General features: G+C 44.3%; 2 protein-coding genes across 2 annotated transcripts in view; one reads left to right on the forward strand and one right to left on the reverse strand.

Annotated features, from left to right (window-relative positions):
• The window catches only part of LOC146179261 (calcium-activated chloride channel regulator 3A-1-like), a 45,168-nt gene extending 30,096 nt beyond the window's left edge, over window positions 1–15,072 (forward strand). Inside the window, exons 7-14 of the mRNA XM_084578934.1 lie at window positions 621–735; window positions 4,272–4,499; window positions 6,086–6,388; window positions 7,113–7,331; window positions 7,547–7,820; window positions 8,305–8,481; window positions 12,260–12,547; window positions 14,265–15,072. Coding sequence (XP_084435060.1) covers window positions 621–735; window positions 4,272–4,499; window positions 6,086–6,388; window positions 7,113–7,331; window positions 7,547–7,820; window positions 8,305–8,481; window positions 12,260–12,547; window positions 14,265–14,908 — 2,248 coding nt within the window. The 3' untranslated portion in view covers window positions 14,909–15,072. The remainder of the gene's footprint in view (window positions 1–620; window positions 736–4,271; window positions 4,500–6,085; window positions 6,389–7,112; window positions 7,332–7,546; window positions 7,821–8,304; window positions 8,482–12,259; window positions 12,548–14,264) is intronic.
• LOC146179262 (uncharacterized) overlaps window positions 1–25,865 on the reverse strand; it is a 57,992-nt gene that overhangs the window by 18,043 nt on the left and 14,084 nt on the right. The gene's annotated exons all lie outside the window — the stretch shown is intronic.

The following is a 25,865-nucleotide window of genomic DNA, read 5'->3' on the forward strand; positions in this document are numbered from 1 at the left end:
GAAATTCGTCTAAACCACTTGCGTTCTTATTGTCCAGCCCAAGTAGGAGGTTAATAATGCTAGCGTCGGGGATGATGAGGGGATTATTTTTTAAATGTCGTATAGTTCTATATTGGGTGTAACAGTTATCCATAATCAATATCGAGTGAAAGAAATCATTACGCGCATTTGCCTTTTAACCCTTTCCCCGGCAGATAGAAGAGAGGCATGACTTTTATCGCTGCTGAAATGTTTCCAGAAAAGTTGCGGGTTATTGGTAAGGAAATCAGGAAGCTTAAATTGAAAGTAGTGTTGTTTGGCTTTTTCGCGTGTTGTTTAAAAACTGAAATAGCGTTTGCTAGCTCAGTTGTTTTATGAGTTGGCGCTCGTTTCGACTTGATGCTCTGTTGAACCCTTTTAACACGACGTTTTGCTTGAACGAATTCACGAGTAATCCATTTTGTAAGCAATGGGACGAAATGAGATATACTGTGATATAAAACATTTTTATACATGAGCTAAAGAGCATTGGTTTCAGTATCTGTATTGGACTAAAATACAGTAAGGATGTCGTTATCAGCCGAAAATTTTAAGAGTGTGGAAAACTGTCTAAACCACGTTGTCTCTGTCGACGACTGCAGGGTACCCGAGCCGGACATGACTAAGAGCATGCACGTGACCTTCGACGAGACTCAGCAGAAAGAAGACCGGCCTCAGCGTGTCGTGCTTGTACTCGACGTCTCAGGCAGTATGGATGTAAGCGTCATAAATTTAAACTAAGAAATTAACTCCTATCGCATCCTAGTTGTGTAATTTCTTCATGTCTATCAAGCGCGACTTCAATGGGCGGGCATTATAAAGCACAGTCCGTCGAAATAAATATATAGCTAAAATTTCAAAGCTTATATGTCTATCGGAGGCAAGTCTCCACTTCACTCTGTGACATTGATAATAAATACTTGCCGAGCAGCAGTTGGATTTAGAAAGATTGCGCCCACATTGTAGATCATTTTTTAATGATTTCAGAGATATCACACCTAACCATTTCACAATTCTGTAACGTCTCTGCTACTCATTTATATTTAAGCTTTTTGTACGCTACAGACAGTTGTAACGAACGAACGATGCACCAATTCTTTGTTTTTCGCTCTCATTCGCCCCCTTTTAGGCTGCTCCCACTATTCATTTCTCTCTCTCTCTTCTTTGTCGCGACCTTCATTATAAATTTTCTAACCTCACTTATTTGCTCTAGCCTCATACGCTACTCCTCAATGCTTTTTTGTCTTTGGGATTCACGTAGCCCCCCAGATGAGTAGCAGTTTTTTTTTTTTTCGTGCTAAGCGTTGCATATCAAGCTGAAGTCAAGGCTTTCGTGGCAATTCGAGCTAGAATAAATCTATATCTAATTCCAAGTCACAGTTTTGTCTTTATTTTCTCTATATATTACCTTAATTATATTGCTTACTATATGTAGATGCGCTGTCTTTGTCGCCTATTAATTATTCTCGCTATATTCTAACTCTCCCCCCTATATGTACGCTGGCTGAATACGCTGATGTCGTAAAATTATTGTCCGTTTTATCAATACATTGGGAATGAAATATTAATATTTCAATCGATTTAATCAATAGCCAAAATATATTATGCCAGTTTGCATCAATCGATAAACGTATACATCTGCGGACTAAGGAAGATAAACTTGTGTGTCGCAAAACTTATGATTTCGTATGAAGGGTACCTATACAGTTACAGGTTTGGGCATCAACGTGCCGACGTATCAGTATAGTCAAGTGCGCGAGGCAAATTTGTGGTGCACAGTTAACTCCAGCTATCCCGTCACGGCACGCAGCTCGCCAGACGAGAGCACACTCAATAGAAAACGGCATGTGATTTGTGCAGCACTAACACAAATCAAAGCCCGTTGGCAAATGCTTCCGTGTGAAATTCGTGACTTGGGGGAATGCCTTATAGTTGAGGTTTCGTGAGGTATGGCTCCTTACGACGTGATGCTCAAAGGCTCTTCACTGTTTCTTGTGTGGTCGATAGCTCACAGCCTCGGGTGCTGCTAAGAGCACCATCGCCTCGGGTGGTGTTGCTCTTGATCTTATCAAACGTTATCTCGCAGACAGAAAACAGTGTGAAAACGTCGTGTTCGATTACAACGGTAAAACATGGTGTACCTCATGGTTCTATGCTAGGACCTTTGTTGTTCATTCTGTTTATAACGACATGTGCAATTTGCCTCTTTCACCGAAACTGACATAAATATTTTTTTTCTCCGAACAAACCGCAACCCAATTGAACGCTGTCCTAAATAATTATTTGATCAAACTTGAAGAGTAGTCGCATAAAACCAGATTAACCTTGAAAGTTAAAAACAATAAGTACATTATTTTCAAGCCCCATAACATAGGCTGTGACACTGAGCTAGTCCTAAATTTTCAAGGTACAGCTTTGCAGCTTGCGACATCAGAAAAATTTTTAGGCGTCTGGTTGGAAGAAACCATGTTGTGGAACAACCATGTTAGCAGGCTGGCCATAGAATTAAGTAAAGCAGTTGGCTGTCTCTACAAGCTGAAAGAATTACTTCCAGCGAGGCTCAGAAAAGCAATATATGTTGCTAATTTCTACTCTCGTCTTTCATATTGCATTTTAGTTTGGGGAGATAGAGCCATCCATAATTAAATTAAACTCGAGCGACTACAAAAAAAGATGTCACGAATTCTTGAGAACGTTTTATGGAAATCCTAGTCAGCTATTTACTGATCCCTTGTTTACTAAACATCATCATCATGATCATCAGCCTGATTATACCCACTGCAGGGCGAAGGCCTCTCCCATATTTCTCCACTTAACCCGGTTCTGTACTAGCTGCATCCACTTGACCCCTGCGAACTTCTTAATCTCATCCGCCCACCTAACTTTCTACCGCCCCCTGCTACGCTTTCCTTCCCTTGAAATCCAGTTTGTTACCCTCAGCGACCATCGGTTATCCTCTCTTCGCACTACATGTCCTGCCCATGTCCATTTCTTCTTCTTAATTTCTACTAGAATGTCGGTAACTTAAGTTATTTCTCTGACCCACTCTGCACGCTTTCTATCTCTTAATGTTACCCCGACCATTTTTCGTTCCATAGCCCTCTGGGTTGTCCTCAACTTAAGTAGAACTCTCTTGGTTAGCCTCCACGTTTCAGCCCCATAGGTGAGTATAGGCAAGATGCAACTGTTGTATATTTTCCTCTTGAGCGATACCGGTAAGCTACTAGTCATAATCTGCGAGTGCTTGCCAAATGCGCTCCATCCCAATCTTATTCTTCTTGTTATTTCCTTTTCATGGTCCGGATCTGCGGTTACTACCTGTCCTAAGTAGACATATTCGCCTACTATTTCCAGTATTTCGCTACCTAATGTAAACTGCAGTTTACTAAACCTAATGTTTACTAAACATAATATGCTTAAAGTAACTGAATTATACGATTACAAACTGTCTCTCAATATCCATAAAATAACATTCCAAATTATACACACCGCCCCTTGCATGCTTACAACTTACGTAAGGAACTAAAGGTAGTGCCACATACACGAACAAATTATGGTCGGTTCACTATTGACTACCACATACCATCACTTTATTATAAACTTAAAACTCACATTGACTGTACACATTTAGACATAAATTAACAAATTTTCTGATGAGGGAATGAATATTTCTGCGATCCAAATAAAAGCACTGACCAATAAAAACTGGCACCACTACTCGACCGACGGACAACTTATTGGTTTTTGATCGATTAACCTTTGTTCACGTCATAGCGCTAGCGCGCTAGCGTGCTAGCGTGTGCTAGCGTGTATTGGGTTTTTAATTTTATTGAAATTTAATATAATATATTGAAATATTGTTGCATAACTCTTCAGGAAGTGTAAGCACTGCATTTGTATTTGTTCATTTCTGATTTCTGCTGTGTGTATAATTGTTTATCTACAGCGTGGTGCTGCCTGTAGGCCCTCAGGCCTAGTCAAGCTGTTTGTGATAGCTTTTTGCCTGGGGAACCTCCAACTTGTATGTTGGAAACAAAGTCGATTTGGAGTTTGAAACCACAGTCCACTTTTTTCAGTACTCCTGGGATGTACATTGAATTGCTCGGGATCTAGCCTTTTTAAACCAAATGCATATCTGCGTGTTGTGCATGGAACAAACGTAATCTTGTATCCACACTACAGTGATCGGTAAGATGACAGTTTACCAACACTGCAGTTAAGACACCTATTTTAACTTCCGTTTCTTACTCTAGGACGACAACCGGATGGAATTTCTGCAGGAGGCTGCTGCACGCTACATTGATGACATACCGGACGGGTCATTGCGTCTGGCTATTGTCACATTCGAAACAAGCGCCGCAGTACACCACACACTAATGCCTGTGAATGTCAACACCAGGAAAGGATTTTTGGACGCCGTAGAAAGGCTCAACGCAGGAGGCAGCACCTGCATTGGCTGTGGCCTGGAAAGAGCTTTAGAGGCAAGACTTTTTTAAGAACGTTTAAGTAGCGCTACTCTTTTCTGCGAAAGTGGGGACAGCTGCACTATCGGTGATATGTATGTCCTCGTCGTTGAAGGGGCCATGATAATAGCCAACACAGTTTACGATTGTCCACACACACGCACACACACACACACACACACATACACACAAACACACACACACACACACACACACACACACACACACACACACACACACACACACACACACACACACACACACACACACACACACACACACACACACACACACACACACAGGCACGCACGCACGCACGCACGCACACAAATAAGGCTTTACATGTAGCCCACTGCACTGCTCGAAAGTGGTCCCGAATCGTAAACCACTACTGCTAGAGGTTTAGTGCAGAGCAGGGTTTTTTAAACATTTTTTTGTTCATCAAGAAACCTAAACACCCATCAAGAGGTGACAAGAAACCACACACCCCGTCCCCCCCTCCCCCTTTGCCATCACAAACAGGCGATGTTGCTTGTGAATCGCCCCATACTAGTTCTTCCTGTAATATAGAATTCTTTTTGTAAACATTTGTTTGTTTTCTTGCTTTTGGCAATCAGCTTTTTTAGTAAATGCCCATCTCTCAGACCTTTAAATCAAAGACAAGGATACCGAAAACTATACTTTGTTTCACAAGCTGTTTGCAGCACTACGAAAGCTGCAAAACACATGAGCCAATAAGGATAGCACGCATTGCATGACTGCTTTGCAGGGTAGCTTGCAAGTGAAAAGCGTAGCTACTAGACCATTCGATCTGTACCCCATGCGATGAAAGCTTTGGCGCGATTTCGATCAAGTGGGTAATCCCTATGCTTGTGGCCCTTGGCCAAGAAGTAATATCTGTATTGTAATGAATACTAAACGTTTTTTTTTTTGTTCTTTACCCTTCCGTGATTAATCTTCTCCCTGTCAAAAAACGATCTAAAATAATAAAATCAATGTCAATGCTTGACACTTATTATCTGGAAAACACGTTGCCATTTTCCGTCCTAATGCGAACGCAGTCGACCTGCAGCCCTTATCTGCGACATTAGCGCAGAAGGCTTGTTCCTGTCGCCAACGGCTAGTCTACTGGTTTTCAAGACAAAGGCACAACTGATAACCCCTCTCTTTGGAAAACTTACAGTTGCCTTCATTCTGCCCGCTTGCCACCGTTATCACTCGGCACTTTTTTTAGGCTTACTTTAAAACTTCGCATTACTAATAATGATTACCCTCACTAACACATTTGCGCCTGTTGGGAAGCTGAAATTGGTGCACACTCTAAATAATTTTTTTACTTTTGTTTAGACAAATTTGTTTCCTCCTCGACATTTTGTGAATATCGGCTGAGGCGTGCAAAACACATAAACGTATGCCTGTTCACTCATTCTGTGAAAGGAGCCTTAGCGATGTCAGTGCAGGTTAAAGAACCGCAGGTGGCCGAAATTTCCGGAGTCCTCCACTACGGCGTCTCTCATAGCCTGAGTCGCTTTGGGACGTTAAACCCCCCAAAACAAAACCACACCAAACCAAACAGTAAAAACGTATCCACTCTATAATTGCAGGTACTAACCACACCTGATGAGACTCCGGAAGGCGCCATAATCCTGCTGATGAGCGACGGCGAAGAAAATATTGCTCCCAATCTGGCCGACGTTACGCCGAAAGTCGTGGCAACCAAGGTTGAAGTAAGCACTATGGCTTTAGGGACCACGGCAGACAACAAACTTGAGAAATTAGCCGTTGCTACCAAGGGAAAAGCGTTCTTCTTCGAGGATCTGCAAGGAAATACGGCGCTTAAAATTGAAACTGCATTTGTGGAAGCTTCGACTAGCCAGGCGGACGAAGCTTCTGGAAGGTACACAATGGTAGGTACTCATACTAGTTTCGTGACGCGCATATAGAGGGCATGATTCAAGGTATATGACGAGGTATTGCATCAAAGGAAAAAGGAAGGAATGATAACTGTCTCTATATACTTTCTCATGGTTCGCACCTGTCGATGAGGCAAATCATCAAGCCCTAATTTAGGCGACATAACGATTCTGAAATAACACTATTCGGAATGTATGCCTAACAGTGTAAATGATGATGACGGTTATGCATACCTGCTACGCTGTCTGGCACTTATCACGAGTGGAAGGTAACAAATACTGAACGCAGAAAGTTTTGACAGCATGGAATTTGTCTGTTGTTAAAGCTAACAGGGCCAAATAAAATTGCTCTATATATATCGTCCCGTCAGCTATTCGTTACAAAACCGAAGCTAAAGCTTGACGTAACCAACCAAGGAACGCGTAACCTCCGTGTTATCGCGATCACGTTACACTGTCGCTTTTCCATATTGCTTTTTGTAGAAAGGAAAACAGTTGCCCGTTTCAATGATGAAAACAGTTTCAATGATGGCGCAGGTATTGACACGTATATATAAATAAAATGATGCTTGAGCTTCCGGTTACAGAAAGACACCTTTAACACCGCCTTTTCATTCGGAGTAGCCACTCTTGAACACAGAGGTAACATTTGAGAGCTGGCGCTCACATTACGGTGGTCCTGAAAGAGTGATGTTTATATTTGTCCTTTCACTTCCAGGTCATGGATACCTCAAGACTTTTTGTAGGCAGTCTAAATGACACTTTCGTATTGGAGGACAGTTTGGGCAGCAAAACTGTCGTCCTCATTCAACGCGTGCAACCTGAGAGTGCTTCCATCAGAGCATGGCTCGCCCATCCCAACGGAAAAAAGTGCCAAGATTGCCGTGTGGAGGAGAAAGGCTTTATAATGACTATATTAATACCAAGCCATGCAGAGGTTCGAAATTGTTTTATTCTAACATTTTGTTGTCTAAATCATCATTTAATGCAAAATTGTAACGAAGTTATATCTCTCATTAACGGCTACAATACTAGACTGAGAAATTGATAATGTGCTAAATTTTCCTATTGAATTATTGATTCCTTAAAACAAATCATCGCGGTTGATTGATTGAATAAATAAACTAATGAGACTTATTGGGTGATTCAAAGGCAGGGAAGTGGACACTTCAAGTGGAAACTTCAAGTCGTGACGAAGTAGAGGTCAACATCCAAGTGAAGTCTCAAGCCAAGGACCCAAATGACGAGCCTATTCGGGCAACCTGCCGAATGTCTAGTATAGAAGTAGGAAAAGCAAACGAAGCAATCATTCTTACCGAGGTGAGAAAGGGAAAGAAGCTCGTCCTGAACGCTTACGTCACTGCAGAGGTCACCAGACCCAACCAAGCGCCCAAGGTTAATGTTCCACTCAATGACGAAGGCCGAGGTACGAATGTGTTTTCTTTTGTCCTGCTTTTCCCGCCTTGGGGATGTGTTCTAGAAGTAAAGGAGGTGATGCCTGGTTTATGTAAGAAGAGTATTTCGAGTATTTCGACTTAGGGCAGATAGTTGAAGCTGATCCAAACCATGCGAGTGAAATAACCGGAAGAATAAGAGTAGGATGCAGCGCTCTGGCAGGAACTTTGATGTCGTGACTATCAGTTTACTAGTATATCCGTCTTGTGAAGCAAGCTGTATCTTGCCGGTTCTCACCTAAGCGGCAGAAGAGCGGAGGCAAACGAAAGAGATGGACCTCAAATACTGTACAATGCAGAGAGATTTGAAAAGAAAGTTGTTTGGTCGTTGCATTTAGCTGTTTTACATGTTTACATATTGCACTGTTTCGCGTACTTGAAACCTCGTAGACCTTCAGGTCGTTCGTTTTACTTTCATTCAGACCATTCATGCACCATTGCATGCTCTCGCCACAGATCCGGACGTACAAGCAAATGATGGCACCTACAGTGGATATTTCGCTGCCTTCGTTGGGAAAGGCAGGTACGCCGTCACTGCACATGTGTCCAGCCACAAGACCACCCGACTTGTGGACCCAAAGCCCGGCTCGGGCGGCACCTATGCCATCACCCCTCTACTCTCGCATACTTCGGGTGAGTTCATCATTCCATTTTTGAAACATTACCATATGCCGTAAAGTTCTACCGAGCAGATATTTTGGGGCCGGAATTAAAGAAAATTTTAAAGGAAATCTAATGTCCTGTTCGAGCCCAGATATCGTTCACAATGTGACATAGCACAGAGTACATTATTTATCAGGTGATTGGCAATCTAGCTACCTGGCTAGACTTTCTAGAGTCGATAAACCTTTCGCAGCTTCGTGCGCAGTTTTCGTCGAGACGTGCCGAGCGCCGATTTTACAAGCTGCCCTTATTTGTAGCAATAATGTGGCGAGCAAATGAACATTCCCTTTCAAGCATGCTCGCTATGCGCCCAACCACGGAGCCGTTATGTCGATTGCCTCGCTATCCGTCAGATGGAGCCGCTTGTGAAGCCCAATGCTCGGCTTGTCACTGCGAAAACTGTGCACGTGCCATGATGAGGTTTTTGGTCCATTACAAACAATTTAGGCAAGTATCGATAAATCACTGATATAAAGCAACGTAGATCATGATAAGCTACTTAGCGGACTATATACTTTTATACGAATAGGGTAGTTAATTTTGGGCAGTAAGGTTTTAAGTTTGGTTTAGTTTGCGGGGTTTAACGTCCCAAAGAAACTCAGGCTATGAGAGACGCCGTTGTGGAGGACGTCGGAAATTTAGACCACCTAGGGTTCTTTAACGTGCACTGACATCGCACAGCACACGGGTGCCTTGCTTTTCGCCTCCACCGAAAAGCGGCCGCCGAGGCCGGGATTGGATCCCGCGTCCTAGGGGAACAGTAGTCGAGCGCTATAACCAGTGCGCCACCCCGGCGGTGTAGTAAGGTTTTCCTTCCGGTCCCGAAATAACCCAGACAGCATAACATCGTAAAACTGAAGGTGCTCGTTTGGTGTAATAATCTGAATAAAGTGTTGCATTATATAAACTGTTCAATTCTGTATACGTTTTTGTTTAGGAGCCTTTCAGTATTCCCGAAGGAGATATTGTAGAATGATAAGGCTTCAGCGTACTTAAAAGAGTGGGATGGGCGAAAGTTGTTGCGCACGTGTGAAAGTTTATAGAGGTGACGACGTGCAATGTATGCCGCGAGAGTGTACCTGCACGCGGGGCTTTAGGTTTCACGTTGGCTACGACGTTTCGTACTCACTCCGTCGAGACATTGCTGTTTTCTAATCCGTCCTGCTTCGGCATTTGTCTTTTTTGTCCGAGGTTTACCCATGCAAGGCAGGCCATTTTCCGTTTGCTTTCGCCATGTGAGACAGTGTTTTCGCATTAAAATCTTCGGCACAACGGCTCTATACAACGGGCGGCCTCACAGTTGCTGTGGCAACCAACGAGGCTACTAGCATTACAGTTGCCATGGCAACTAGCTTGGTATCACTCAAACGTCAAAAGACGCCCGACTGGATTAGCGCTTACGTGGTACTCACTTGTTGGGCATAGATGCGGAGTCTAACGCACGGGCTGATTATAATTTAGGGACAGAATAGCAATCTTCGTATAGATAAACTATATTTGTAACGGTTAGAGAAAATGCGAGAGTGGAGTTGGTCACAGAGCAAACGATAGCTAACGGCATGCGAGTTGAAATTAGAAAGAGCAAAATAGCCTTAGGTAGCAATTAGCGAGAAGGAAATGTAAGCGGTGGTGGTGGTGGGAAAAATATTTATTGATTTTTTAGCCTGGAATTACAGCCTGTACTGATGGGTCAGCTCGATATCGCGTAGGGAGGCCAAGAGCTCGTGGCTCTCAGCGACTCTTATACCCCAGTCCACCAGCTGCTTTTGTGCAACCGGGTCCGAGCTGGACACCCCGATCGCCCATCGCTCCATGTCCGTCAGTTGCCATTCTGAGGGTGACTGGAGCTTGGATCAAATGTACAGGATAGGCTGAATTTCTGTTGGTCTGTATGTGTCCCGCAGAGCGTGCCTACATGAATGAAAAGGCCGATGTGGATACGAGTGAGGTGAGATGGAGATGTTGTAGACTGGAGCTTGCGCCAGGTCACCTGCTTGTGTTTAGACAGAGATTTGGGGGAAGTACTGAAGCCGTTGCTCTCTGTTGTGGAGAGAAGAGTTATAATTAACTGGGAATTCGCGTGTATTGCCTCGGTCTGTAGCTGGCCCTGCTGGACGTGCGCTTGAGCTGCATTTTGGGCTGCTTCATTTCCAGAGCAGCCCGAATGAGCAGTTACCCATAGAAAGTGCGAGTCTTCCTTCAAGCGAAATTGCGGATTGCTGTTTTTGAATCAATAAAGGTTAGTGTGACGGTGCTTGAGGAGATTGCCAAGGTAATTGCAGCTCCCTCTGCCTGTAAAGAAGATGGGGCTTTAATCTAACCGGGAACTAGGGATGGTCGTTAAGCGTAACAAACCAATGTTCGTAAAATGTAACAAAGTGGATTCAAAGGGAATACTTGAGTAGCAGCTTCTGCAGCACAAGGATTTTCAGAAACGTGAGCGTTAACAAGTCCTAGTTGCCTCTTACGCGAAAGCATGTTTTACAACACTTGCTACTGCCCCTTCCTGTTTAAATGATAGGGGTGCACGGAAAGCCTTTAGCTGCGTAATTAAATGCGTTTTCTTTATTATCGTAATATTATATGTGCGCCTTTGAAATTGAATGTTTCACTTTACAATCCTTTTAGAGCGGAAGCCTTACTTCGTGCTGCGACTTTTAATTTTGTTTAGCTGGTTTCTAATAAACTTGACCCAAGTGCGTAAGGTGTCTACTGATAAGTGACACCTTGCTTTCCCCTAAAACAAGCTTAAGCAGAAAATCTGAAAAATCGTGGAATGTAAAGACAGTGTAGTAGATATATTGTGTTTACTCTAAGGCGAAGCTTGATGTCCCTTCTAATTCAAAAGGTCGAACAGCGTAAATCTTCCTAAAGCATTCAAAACATGCCTAAAGAGCCTAGTTTCACTCCATCCACAGTGTGGCTAGTTTCACTCCATCCATAAGTCCGGACCCCCCCCCCCCCCCTCCCTCCGCAACCTTACCCCTGTTTTCATTCTTGTGAAAAGAGGAAATGCTCCACAGTTAGCATTGAAAGTGGCTCTCGAATAAAACATTTTATACTGTACGGGAAAACACGTTTAAGCTTTCGCTATCTGAATGTCCCCACACATACACTGAAGAAAATGTCTGCTTGCCTTCCTTCACGCTAGCGTCACACGACATATGAGCTGAAGGAAAACAGAAACAGGTTACAGTAGCCCAGTCACAATAAAGACAGGCAATTCGGAATAAACCAGCAATATGGTGAAAATAAGGCGGTGATGACCGGCCTAGCATACATTTATGGGAATCCTTTCCTGTATCTAACCTGATCTGCACTGTTTGGACAGTCAGCATGCCAGCTAAGTTTTTATAGCATACAGGGGTTGAGCTTGAAAAGCTTGTCGACTAAACTTTGCAGAAGGTGACCGTTTTGTGATTATTCAGTGTCGGGTGCCTCTTATGTCACGAGCCCCGTCATGCTGGGCAAGAAGGTTATAAAAATTGGCTAGTGGTGGCTAAGCGTAAGCCGAGGAAGCTTAATCCAATCCCAACCGCGTCGGCCGCTCTTTGGTGGAGACGAAAAGCAAGGTTCTCCTGTACTGCGTGATGTCAGTGAAAGTTAAAGAATCCCAGGTGGTCGATTACTCCGTAGCCCTACACTACGGCACCCGCATGCCCTGTGTCACTTTGGGATGTTGAAGTGCACAAACGAAATGAAACCAGCTTTTCCCAGGGTACTGATTTCTGGGAACCACTTTGCGCAGATCCAGACCTCGATGTTGGCCATGAGTACATGATGGACGACTTCATTGTTGTCAACACAACGGCCGAGGAGAATAACGGAACTTCTACTGATGGGCAAGACATCGACCCCTTCCAGAGGGTGGCGTCAGGAGGATCTTTCCAAGTGACGGAAGAAATTCTGGAAGAGCAGGTGCCTCCAGGGAACATCCGGGACCTTACAGTGGTCTTAGTACTGCCAGGAGATAACGACACTCTTTTGGTGACGCTCACATGGACGTGGCCTGGAGCCCACTTGACGTCCGGGAACGGTAAGCATCAAGGGACACAGCTTGAATGGATACAGAGTCCGGAAATGATATTAGAAGCAATTTTTATGAGACACCTTTAATTAAAAAAATCAATATGTGAAGAATTGATGGAAGAAACGTACAGGGTTCATTACCGTTGATATTTTAGTTTTCTGTTTAACAGCTTGAGTTTTTCGTGCCAGCTGCCATGTATTATTGCAGGAGAAGTACACATAAAACTAATTTCTCATTCATTATAAGACCCCTGTGTATGCGGAACCAGGGCTCTAAAAATGAGCATCAGCTAGCTTTTATTAAAGAAATAAAGTCAACAAAGAATGAAAGAAATAAAAGGATGAAAAGAATCTGACGGAGAGAGAAAAAAGAAAGGTAAAACCATGCGGAAGCAGCGGCGAGGTTAAAGCAAACATACGTGATATCAAATAAGAATTAAGCTTTCTGTTTTAATGAAAAGATGTGACACCAAAACAGACGACATTCAGAAAGAGACAGACAGGAGGGGCGCCCGTCCTGTCTGAGCGTTGTCTGTTTTGGTGCCGCCTGTCCTGTCAGTCTCTTTTTTTTTTTGAGCGTGGTTCGTTTTGGCGACACATTTTATCAAAGGAACATGCACCAACTAGCCCCCGGCAAGTGTTATTGTTCTGTTTCAATACTGTTAGCTAAAGGATTTGCTGAGGTAGCAATTACGAACGAAGATTGCTAATGCGGAGATGATGGATTGTTCCAGCTGGATCTCATACACAGAAACAAGCGAGGCATTAGAGATATAAGTATTTCTTCAAAAAGGTACACGCAACTACACGCTGCATTAGAATTCGAAAACTTTTAGGAAATTCGCTTGCAAAGGCTGGGAATGGGAACTTGTCATGCAAAATATATTGGGGCCGATCAATGCTTAAAATAACTTCTAGACAGGAGGATAAAACTGCCGCGGCAATAGGCACTGCCATTGTGTAAATCTTTCTCATTCAATAACTTAGGAAGGGCGGGGGGGAGGGGTTATTATTTTATTGCTTAGAAAGGAGGATAAACTTTATTTCCTTTGTTAGCTAGTAGTAGGATATGGAGAGGGTACAGCCCCATCAATTGACCAAGAGCTCGTGGCGCTCGGCGAGAAACGCGAGAGATTGTTTTAAGTGCCGCACCGTAACGTCCTGTCAGCTTATGCAGCATGTATATATTATTTATGCTTATTGTATGGGCTAATAATAATATGTTTCAAAATAAAATTATAACAGAGAATGGAGACACACGTGAAATAATGTAACCCCGAAGCATTGCTAAATAACAATCGACAAAGTTAGGAGGGTGTGCTATAACGCCTATTACTACGCGTACGCTAGAGTTAAAATGAAGCTTTCAAGCTGGTGATGTTGCATCAATCACAGCCACTAGAACATAATCAGAGGGATTACATTGAAAACTTAGCTCAAAATGGCATTACTCTTTAGCTGCAAAGACTGAGTTAGTAGACATATAGACCATGCCAGTCACTATACTAAGCCTTACCTATCGCGATTGTCATGGCTGACCTGACAGCCAGAAGGCTGTGCTACACATGTAAATATATAAGACAAACCTTGGCATGCATACTGATTCAAACGGAGGCTCGCGAAGACTTGATATTCACAAGGTGCCACTCTTTCTTGTAAGGTCGTCCTGATTTGTCATCAAATCACATTTTGTTTACACACCTTTCAACTGCATTCTTTTTCAGCTTCTCTAATAGAAATCAGAGCTAGCAAGGACCCCGGCAAGTTGAATTCGGACTTCGAGAATCAAGCAGAGATCAAGAAGCGTGACATCGCCCAAGGCAACCTTGACCCCCTCCCGTCCGGGGCCGTACACAAAGTCACTCTTTCTCTGTCACGAGCATTCGCCAGGACTCGGCCAGATGGAGCTATCGAATGGAGAGCCTATCTGGCATGCCGAGTCGCCAACAGTGGCGGGTTGAGGTCCAACACATCGAACGTCGTTGCGGTGTCTTACACATCTCCTTCAGTGACGACTTCTCTGGCCACAAGCACAGCCGCTACGACAACAGAGGAAATAACAGAGGGAAGGACAACAGAGGTCATCAGTACGGTGGCAAGCACAGCAGTGTCGACCACCACAGAAAGTACGACCAAAATGCCTCTTTCCACTACTGTGGAAGCCTCTACATCTGCGCATGGTGTCCAGCATAACAAAGAGTCGGGTGCGTTTCTGCCTGTACGGGAGTGGATCGTGATAGGCAGTATCACTGGCGTTATCGTAGTTGCTATTGTGGTTGGAGTCCTAATCAAGAGAAACGCAAGAAACAAAAGAATGGGCGACTTATACGTTAACCGATCTCTGGACGTGCAACGGATGACTGCGTAGCAGTGAACGCGGTGGTACGAAAAGAACTGGGAACTTCTTCTGAAGCGAATCTAAAGACATTTGCGCCTTTTTTGCAGTATGTCAATACGTTATTGCTTTGTCGAGATTTATGTTTATGAGAGTTGGTTCCTTGCCGAATAAAATGCTAATGTCTTCAAAAAATATTGCTAATATAGCAAATATTAGGAAAACGTAAGTAGCGCCAACTGAACGCTTTATCTGATTTGTTTAGCAAAAGGGGTTAAATTTAATGTTTACATTCCAGTTGCTCTAAATACCTCGATGTTCTCAAATTCGGCGCGACAATTCTTCCTCGGAGAAGGGGTGGTGGCACACATCCAGAAAACAAAAAGGGGCAGTAAATAACGTTTAGGTATTGATGACGTAACTCTACCATTCTTTTATTTTGAGCACCTTCGTTCGCAAACGGGAGGACAATAAGCAAACACGGAAGAACCCAAGTAGCAGCTGAAAAACGGAATAGACTCGATACTCTGCGCTTAGAATAACATCGTGCAGGATATGAAAGTTTTGTGAAAAGGGCTATGTTGAGACCATAGGATAGCAATGTCTGAAATCAGCCTAAATTCAAGAAGGAACGGAAGCGATTGGCACCGGAAAAAGTCCAGGAAAGACTAGAATGCACAAAGAAAAAACGTAAAAGCCGTATCTCGCGGCAGAACTTATATTCCTGATATTCGAAGCCGAGGAAAAATTAGATCGCACAAAGAGAACGCGTAAATTCAGGATCTCGCTGCAGAACTTATATTCCTGATATTCTGCTTTAAGTAAGGAGGATCACCTTAGTGTTCACGCAATGAGCAGATCCGGTGTTAATACTATGACTAGCGCGAGACCTTGCAAATTGTTGGAAACCGTCGGTCTGCACGCAATAAAATACGCAGGCATCCTGAGACAAGAGAGTGATCAAGGTCGGCCGTCTTGATGTGCTCAACGCTGTGCTGATCATGTAACAAGATTATTTCATGGCATTACAAAATTGAAGCTAACTAGTCCCAAAACAACTCTCGTTCATTATCATTGGAAGGAGCTTCTGGTCAGCAGGACAGTGATTAGCGTGGTCGTGAGGGGGAGTAGTGACTAGATCCATATAGGTATAGAACAGCTGCGTTACATGAGGCTAGTTTCGCGTTCGCCGGAAAACCAAAGGGTTCTGGTAAGCAATTCATAGTCCACAGACCGGAACGGCCCGCTCTCACGGTAAGAAAATCAAAATATTTTTCTTCAGCTGCAAATGAGACGTTACTGGTGCAGGAGCAGAACTGTTCGACGTGCACTGCAGAATGAGGCGGTACGACTGCATCGGCACGCACACAACTTCTTCACAACTTGTTGACTCTTCCAAAGGTTTGCGAGGAAAAGAATTCTTAACAATTAGCCCTCTCGTCCAAGAATCAATTCTATAGCACCGCACGTACTCAGAAAGTCAATTACCAAGATTGCGTCGCTTGTAGATCGAGGCTGCACAGCGAATTCCGCCGGAATTCCTAGCCCCTGGAACAAATTTTACAGCTGTATTCATGCGCAGGATGCAACATCTCATATCATAAAAGTTAGAAGTTCTGTCTGAAATGAACGTTACTTTGTGCAATAAAAGATTCCTAAACGCTAAACTCATGATAGAAACGGTATCGTCTGTGTCTACTAAATCCATTGCGGACAAGCCGTCGATAAGCACATTAACTTTGTACTTGAACATGTTTTTAAATGGAGGAATAACAGGCAGCAGTCCACATTGTCCAGCCATCTCACCTCCATCGACCACGCTAGCTGTTACCGCACGCACACACGCACGCACACACACATTATATATATATATATATATATATATATATATATTGTTACGTACTCAGTACGTAACGGGGGTGTTTACTGGTAGTCTAAAGCGCTGCGAGTCACGCAAGGAACAACACCAGCACACACCACTGTGTCGTCCGTTTCTTCTTCTCTCTAGCCTCTTCTTCCTTTCCTGACGCCTCGAAGCACGTGACACTTCCCCCCTCGCAGACGAAGCCCCAGGACAAGCAGTTTAAGGAAGGTGACGGGCATGGAACCTTTTTAGCCGAGCCACATGCACTACCTGGGTCTGGCGTGAGCATCGGCCACTTTCGGTGCGGCGTGAAATTACATAGTTCACGTCACTCACGCGCTCCAAAACGGCAAAAGGGCCGCTATAACGAAACAGCAGCTTCTGGGCTAAACCACGGTTGCGCAGCGGCGTCCACAGCAACACTAAATCACCGGGCACATAAGAGACATGTGGGCGTCGGTTGTCATAACGCTCCTTCGAACGTTCCTGTGAGTCTAGGATGCGGAGGCGGGCAACGCGGCGAGCTTCTTCGGCTCGACATAAAGTAGTGGCGATAGAAGGCTCGTTGTGGAGGGAGAAAGGAAGGATGGTATCAAGACAACTGCGGGGAACTCGAGCATACAGGAGGTAAAACGGACTGTAGCCAGTCGTCTTATGCTGTGCAGTGTTATACGCGAATGTAATAAAAGGGTGGATTTCATCCCAGTTCTTGTAATCAGAGTCCACGTACATCGCCAACATAGTGGTTAGAGTACGGTTGGTCCGTTCAACAAGTCCATTCGATTGCGGGTGATACGGCGTTGTATGACGGTAATCGCAGGTGCATAGACGAAGGAGTTCTTCGATAACTTCAGCAGTAAATTGGCGCCCACGGTCACTGATCAGAACTCGAGGAGTGCCATGACGCAGGACGAGAAATCGCAGAAGAAATAGGGATACTTCGTAAGCAGTGGCTGAGGGTATTGCGGCTGTTTCTGAATATCGAGTGAGATGGTCAACACATACCACTATCCACCGGTTACCTTTAGAAGATCGCGGAAAAGGACCCAAGAGGTCGATGCCCACCTGCTCAAAGGGTGTGGTCGGAGGCGCAATAGGGTGCAGCGGTCTAGGTGGACGGGAAGTAGGGAGCTTGTACTGCTGGCACTTGACGCAACTGGCTACATAGCGCTGAATGCCTTGACGCATTTTCGGCAAGTAAAAGCGTTCCTGTGTGCGATGAAGGGTCCGTGCGACACCCAAGTGGCCCGACGTGGTATCGTCGTACATCATTTCAAGAATGGGAATGCGGAGGTTTTCCGGCACGACGAGGAGAAAGCGTGCACCTCCGGGGTTGAAATTCTTCTTGTAAAGTAGGCCGGCACGAACGCAGAAACGCGCATCTCTTGAATCATGAGCAGCAGAGAAGAGCGGTGCCAAAGTCTCATCGTTGCGTTGTTCTGTCTGGAAAAGTTGAGGGTCAGGAAACGTTGCCGAGATAGGCGCCAGGTAGTCGTCAAAGTTGTCATCATAACTACCAGTTGATGAAAGCGGCAAGCGTGACAGACAGTCAGCGTCAGCATGTAGGCGGCCGATGTTGTATGCCACAGTGAAGTTAAACTCTTGCAACCGCAATGCCCATCGAGCGAGCCGGCCGCAAGGGTCACGAAGATTTACGAGCCAACAGAGCGAATGGTGGTCAGTGTCGATGGTAAAAACATTGCCATATAGGTAGGAACAGAATCGTTGCACCCCAAAAACCACTGCGAGGCACTCTTGTTCAGTAACGGTGTGGTTGCGCTCTGCCTTGCTCAACGAACGACTAGCATAAGCTATCACGTGCTGATTGGTGCCATGACGCTGGATGAGCACAGCACAAACGCCCACGCCCCTAGCGTCGGTGTGAACTTCGATGGGGGCAGAAGGGCAGAAGTGACGTAGGATAGGTCCTGATGTCAGAAGGAATTTGAGGTGGCGGAAGGCAGAGTCGCAGTCAGTAGTCCAATTGATCGGTGCATCTTTGTGCAAAAGGCACGTGAGCGGGTATGCGATATCAGCGAATCTGGGCACAAAACGACGAAAATAGGAACACAGGCCTAAAAAGCTCCGAAGCTGCTTCACTGATTTCGGTGCTGTAAAGCTGGTTACAGCCGCAATCTTCTGAGGATCTGGCCAAACACCATCCTTATCGACCAAGTAACCAAGAACAATTGTTTGGCGTTCGCAAAGTGGCACTTCTAAGAGTTGAAGACGAGGCCTGCTCTCTCAATGCAATCAAGAACGATGGCGAGGCGGCTATTGTGTTCCTGAAAGGTCTTGCCGAAGATCACAACGTCGTCCAAATAGCACAAACAAATTTTCCACTTGAGTCCGCGCAGAATGGTGTCCATGAATTGTTTGAACGTGGCAGACGCATTGTACAATCCAAAGGGCATTACGTTGAACTCATAGAGACCATCGGGGGTCACAAATGCCGTCTTTTCTTTGTCGCTTGGGTTCATCGGTATCTGCCAGTACCCCGATCTCAAGTCTACCGAGGAGAAGTATGACGCCGAATGAAGACAGTCGATTGCATCGTCAATACGTGGAAGTGGATATACATCTTTTTTGGTGACGGCGTTAAGGCGACGATAGTCCACACAGAAACGTCATGTGTTGTCTGTCTTTTTAACGAGAATAACTGGAGCCGCCCAAGGACTTGAAGATTCCTGGATAATGCCACGTTGGAGCATGTCATGAACTTGTTCGTCAATAAGCTGACGTTCGGCCGGAGACACACGATAGGGCTTCTGTCTGATCGGGCTAGAAATTCCAGTATCAATCGAATGATGGATGCGAGAATTTGGAATCGGTGGCTGATGATCTCTGGCGAAGTCGAAAACCGAAACATGCTTGGAGAGCAGGTCTGTCAAAATTCGGCGCTCCTGTGCTCCCAACGCTGTGTTTATCATTGCCTGGATTCGAGACTCTGCAAAATGAGATGTTTTCTCTTCAGGAGCATGGTTACTTCGTGCCGCCACGTAATTCGACACACCTTCCTCGTAATGAGCGAGCCTCATGCCACGAGGCAACACTGCTGGCTCGTCTGAATAGTTTACAGTCCACAGTAAGGTGTGGCCTCTGGTGACTGAAACTACGCAACGATGCACCAAGACGCTCTTCTTCGCACAGGCCAGCGTTGTAGGTTCCACTACGGCGTCGAAATTCTCGCACAAATTCGTAGATGAAATAACTTGAATGAATTCTCCGGACATCGCAGGTACAACTGTATCTTCAGACACAGAAAACTCTCCTAAATCGAGCGACGAGGTTTCTACAAGAGCCGACATCAACGCAGCATTATGCGAGATCTGTCCACTACGGCAGTCTAACGTTGCACCACACTGTTGCAAAAAGTCTATACCTAGAATTACTTCATGCGTGGAACGAGGCAACACTGTGAATTCTGTTCGAAACGCTTGGCCCCCAATCACAACTTTCGCATAGCACACACCCAAAGGCACCAATGATTCACTTCCAACACCACGGAATACCACAGCTTGATTCACGCTAAACATCACTTTATGTCCTAATCGATTCTTGAATGCTACACTCATAACAGAGACTGTTGCGCCAGTGTCAATTAGTGCCATGGTGGGGATGCTGTTAATGGATACTTCGAGTTTGTTCTTTAACATAAACACAGGCAGAGGTATTGGGAATGTTGATTTTCCGGCGACCTCACCCCTATCGGCCGCGTCTTCTAGTTTCCCTAAGGGGAAGAACGGCGCCGAGGAGACGGTGATTGTCGCTGTCTTTGGGTTGGCGGCGTCAAGCTGCGGTTCCAAGCAGGCGATCCGTTTCGCATCTGTTCCGGGCGGTATGTATCCAGAGTCGGTGTCGGATAAAATGCATTGTCGAAATGATTAGAAACGTTGGGCAGCGGTCGATGATCTTGTGGTAGCAGGCCCCGCCGACGGCAATACCGGGAGATGTGCCCGGTCATGCCACAGCTATAACACACGGGTTGCTGGCGCCACCGGTCCGGGTAAATGCGGGCGGAGACTGGTTCTGGTTGGCGGTAGTAATCGGGACGGCGTTGCTGACGAACCACCTGGCATGTGTAGGTGGTTCTTCGGCCCATCCGTGGCTGAGAAGTGCTTAAATCGTTATGCTCTCTGCCCTCACCAAAGCGTGATGCATTTAAAGCCGGAGTCCAGGAAGTTGATGGGGTCGCGGGTCCTGCTTGCAGCGCGCAACCGTCATACTGGTGTTCGTCCCGGCATGCAGAGTCTTTGTCAAGCAACAATTCTTCCCGCACAATCCAGCGTATCAGATCAGCCATGGACTCACTGACATCAACGCTCGCAACAGATGTGACGTTGGCCAGTCGCCATATATATATATATATATATATATATATATATATATATATATATATATATATATATATATATATATATATATATATATATATATATATATATAAACGTGCTCTGCGCGTTTATTTGAACGATTTGAAATATTCTCCTGCATGAACTGGAGGCCCGGTCGCTTTGCAACCGTGCACAATGTTCGCGCGTCGTTGGCCTTTTCGTTGCCTAGTAAGTTTGACAATGATTCTTACTTGCTTTGACAGCGCATGATGAGAAATCGAAGCCGTCTACGACGACATTGAGGAAGCAAAAGAGGTCAACGCCCATTTTCCGCCGAAGGGTAATGGTGCTGCCGTTTTGAACCATTCGTAAACTTATACACGCCTGCCCCATCGCTTTTGCCCCGGTGCTTTCGTCTAGAGAGGACAGGGTACTTTCAGAAAGCAAGTGCAATACCATTTTCAACTTTCGCACTTATGAAAATGTCGCTGCACGCAGCTCCTGCCTACGTTCCACATTCTTTAAAAATATGTTGCATTGCGCGGGAAGCTGAGCTTTAAAGTGTGCATCAAAATGTTTACTTTGGCTTGAGGTTTTCTTCGCTGCGTAATTCTGTTCTTTCAACGGTAGGGTCCCGCAACTTCTTTCTCCTCACTGGCGGTCTCCTAGCGAGTTAAACGGCGAGTCTTGCTGAGCCGTGTCTCTGAACGTAACCTAAAGGTAACATACACTCGCTGAAGGCAGGAAAGGATTTGGTGAAGGTAATTGCAAAGTGTAACCATTGCCATATCGTTACCTCCTGGCTATTTTCAGAGCTGGTTTAGCAGTCATTAGGTATCAAAAACATCACATAATACAACCTAAAGTGGAACACACCCCATGAATGATGTAATTTATTTTAGTGTAGTGAAGAGTAAAAGAAAAATTACTTTCACTCAGAGTGTTCGAACACATGTTTTGAATGCTGAGATGAGTAGTGTTGATCCAGTGAGCTACATAAGCGACGAGAATGGCGGGATTTAAATGCGCTTTTATTTGTTTTGACAATATTTGCAATATTTGCAACATTTGCTGTCATGTGATACTGCTCAGAGGACCCTTGAGAGAATGGAATCGCGCCTATTTGCTGTGTCGAGCAGGGGCTGCCATTGCCCCCAAAATATGTTTCTGAACTTATATTGTGTTCTGGGTCATTTATGAGGAAAATATGCGTTTGAATAATGCTGATACGGGCAATGAAGTAAAACTGGATGTTTCAGCACATGTTGCATTAGACATGTGCAAAACCCGGAAAATGCCAAGTGTCAATGCGCGCTTGCAGGCGCGTGAAGAAGAAAGAAGAAGAGAGCCTTAATGGAGGCCGCTGTATTTTTAACTCCTGGGCGGTTGAAAAGCACCTGCGTACTTTAATTCTGACTCGTGCCTTTCATCTCGAGCGCTTCTGAGCCCCCACGCACCTGTCTCTTGCAGCCTACACGTCACGATGGGTATGTGACAAATTTCTTCCTTTCTTCACGCCTGCGGAATGTCGGTCACGCAACAAGGGTCATATCTCTTATACCTATTTTCTATGCAGGCATCTCCGGCATCGACATATCCATCGACGGTAAGAAAATATATTGATATTTATACACAAGATGTTTCAGCGACGGCCATGAAACATTCTAAGCCAAGCCCTAAACTATCTCAACATCTTTCGAGGGAATCATTCGCATCCTGTCTATTGGTGCAATGCGATATTCAAAATAGGTGTAGATCAACTAGTTGTGCTTATATAGGGTGATGCACCGCTGGCCCATCGGTAAGTGATGGAGTCAAGCGGTAGCGGAGCAGAAGTCTACAACAGACGTGTACAAAAGAACTTCTGCACAGGAGGCATGGGCGGTATCGAAGATACGTGTATCTTCGATACTGTCTTTGGATATATTTTGTGCATCTCAGTATTTCGCATTGCTTACAAAAAATGAAAGCAGCGGAAAATAGTATCGAAAGTTCAGTTTTGATGTATGGTGTGATTGTTGCTGATGGTGCAGCTGCGTGTTGTGAAGGCATTCGCGTCGTTCTCGAAAGCTGCTGGATACTACCACATACTCTTTCTTCGTTCGCGAGACTTAAATAGTAAAGGTGATGATGTCTGAGATACAGTGGACATTTCAAGATGCGGATGTAGGGTCGCAACACAAAGGAATTAAACGCAGAATGATGTTTGATATACTGCCGCGTCTAATGCCTTTGTTATTTACCGATATACGAGAGCTCTTCAGCACGACGCTAACGTCAGCTAGTCCCCTGTGGGAGTTTTGTTTATGCATTAAAATAACTAATATATTTGTAGTAAAAAAGGTATTGAAACCTTTAGAAGGTGGATATTTACTCTTGGTGTTCAAATCTGTGCCCCTTGTCGAGAGAAAAGGTTTTTCCGTTGGAGTACTCAGAGCGGACATGAAATATTTGAAACTCGTGCTCGTTGCGCATTTTTTTTTTTTCTGTGCTGTTCTTATTGATCGTGCCTTTGTTTTAACTGTTGATCGATTCGCACTCGCCCAAACACCTGCTTGCGAGAGGTCTCAGTTATCTCAGCTTTTATAGAGACTTGTCGAGACAGGCGGATTGCCGGGTTTGAACCCCTGAGCAGGAAATGTTTTCTTTTTAACAGCGCAGTTTCTAGGAAAGCTGTATAGCCTTCTGCCGACGTATAATTGCTCTCAATGGTTGTCATGGTAATGAAATGAATGTCAATACATTACATGCCATTAACCCCTCTCAGTAATGTTTATATTGCTGTTTTCTTGCATTTTACTTTTATCACCAGTCGAAATTCTCTCATTCGTAAATTTCTATTATTCTATGCAGAATACAAACCAACGACGAAGGAACCTCTACTGGGTAAGAACCACAGTACTGCGGCGTTTTAAAACAATGAGAAAATTGTAAGCCAGTAAGTGAATACGAAAATTTATGTTTCCCGCTACTGTGCACGTTCAGGTCACGGATAAGTGTTAAAATTTGGATGCATATTTTTGATAGGGAAAATCGGACCAATTTATACCGTTTCATCCGCACAGATTTACTGCCAAAATTAAGCACCTAATAACTCCTTCACGAATTGCAACGTTGATTTGCTATGAGTATTTAAACATCTCAGTTATTGAAAGAAGCCGAGTGCGTTGATGCCTCTATACTCAGGGGTGCACGAATTGGGCAGTGCCAGCAGTATATTTTAGAGTAGCGTGTACAGGGCCTGTTACCAGTGGTTTTGAACAGTTGTCGCCTCAGGGTGTATTTATGAATTCAATAATAGATAGAAAAATCTTGTCCGCCCTTTATTTTATTGCCTGAATTTGGCAAAGCAATACAAGGCACAAAAATCGCAATTTACCAAAAAAAAACGCACAATACGCTCGAAACACATTGATATAATAAACCTGTCAAGGGCTGGCTTCGTCAGATTAAAATCTTAAGAACCATCAAAGCCTACCTTTCACTACCACATACGCCGCATTCAGTCAAATCTGTCCCTAATATCATCGTCTATCGTAATGACGTCAGAATGTGTTGGATGATTGGCATAAAAAAAAGAAGTGCAAATGATAAATAAAAATGAAAAATGACGAATAAATCAAACAAAGAAATGAAAAATGAAGGATGATGACGAGTCTAGTGTCACAACTGCAGCACCAACGCTTCGCATTGGCCCACTGCAGGTTCTGCAATGTTCTATAATGTTCAAGGCTCTATAATTTTGTTCTACGTTCTATAATTTTTAATATATCAAAATGGCAGCCAGTACGGCATGATAAACTAATTCGTTTTCGCGATGGTGCGCTAGCCATGTGTGAAACAAGCAATGAGCTATGTAGAACTTTTATAGATTATGTATGGCTTCCTTCGTAGTGACTTTTGGAGCGGCTACTGTGACTGATTCGTGAGGATTTCAGTTCAGCCTTCTGGCGTAGGACCCCACCTAGACAGTGGTTTCTCCTTCATTTTTTCTTTTTTTTTTTTTTGAAGCAGACAAGAAATTTTGCCTATGGGAAAAATGAAAAATGGAGCACAGATGAAGGCTTTGATAGACAGAATGAGTCTTACTTTGATAGCATTAGTAAAATAAACAAAGAGCAGCTGACTCCACCTCCTGCTACCACGGCAGTGCTCTTACTGAAGACAGCATGCTAACTTCTCTGGGATGTGAAAAATGTCTGGGTTTTTCTCTAGTTTGTATAATTGTTGTGAAGAAAACAAAAGGTTGTGTTCACGTCTATCTTTCTTTTGCAATCTAGAGGCGGTGGCGGCGGAGGACCAGAGGTAACTATAAAACTTCTTGCCAGCTGAATTGTAGTGTTGTTTCTGAATGAGCTATATGGAGGAAAGTTCTATCCCTCCATATTGAATTTAGTGTGGGTTAAATTTTTCTTTATGCTTATTCGGCCGTATTAATAATTCTTGCATTTTCATCGCATTATTGCCGCATGACGTTAGATATCTTTAAATGGCCGAAATCAGTTTGTAGACACCCTTCACTAAGACATCTGTCACAGACCAACGGCAGCACCAACATATTAAGCCCAGTGTGTTGCTTGTTATGCTCAGAGTTCGTGCTTCCTTATTTGTGTTTCTTCGGTCATCTCGGACAAGCAATAAAGAAAACTGTCACTCAAGCTATGTCTGAGTTTACGTTTCACAATAACAGATATCACAAGACTATTACATCCTGCAATAATGACAAAGTACCGGTTGTTCACAGTTTCCTTCGGTTAGTTTTGGAAGCGACTTAGTCAGAAATTACTTGCAT

Source organism: Amblyomma maculatum, chromosome 9, assembly GCF_055883805.1.
Source record: "Amblyomma maculatum isolate TAMU_Amacu chromosome 9, ASM5588380v1, whole genome shotgun sequence".
NCBI lineage: Eukaryota > Metazoa > Arthropoda > Arachnida > Ixodida > Ixodidae > Amblyomma > Amblyomma maculatum.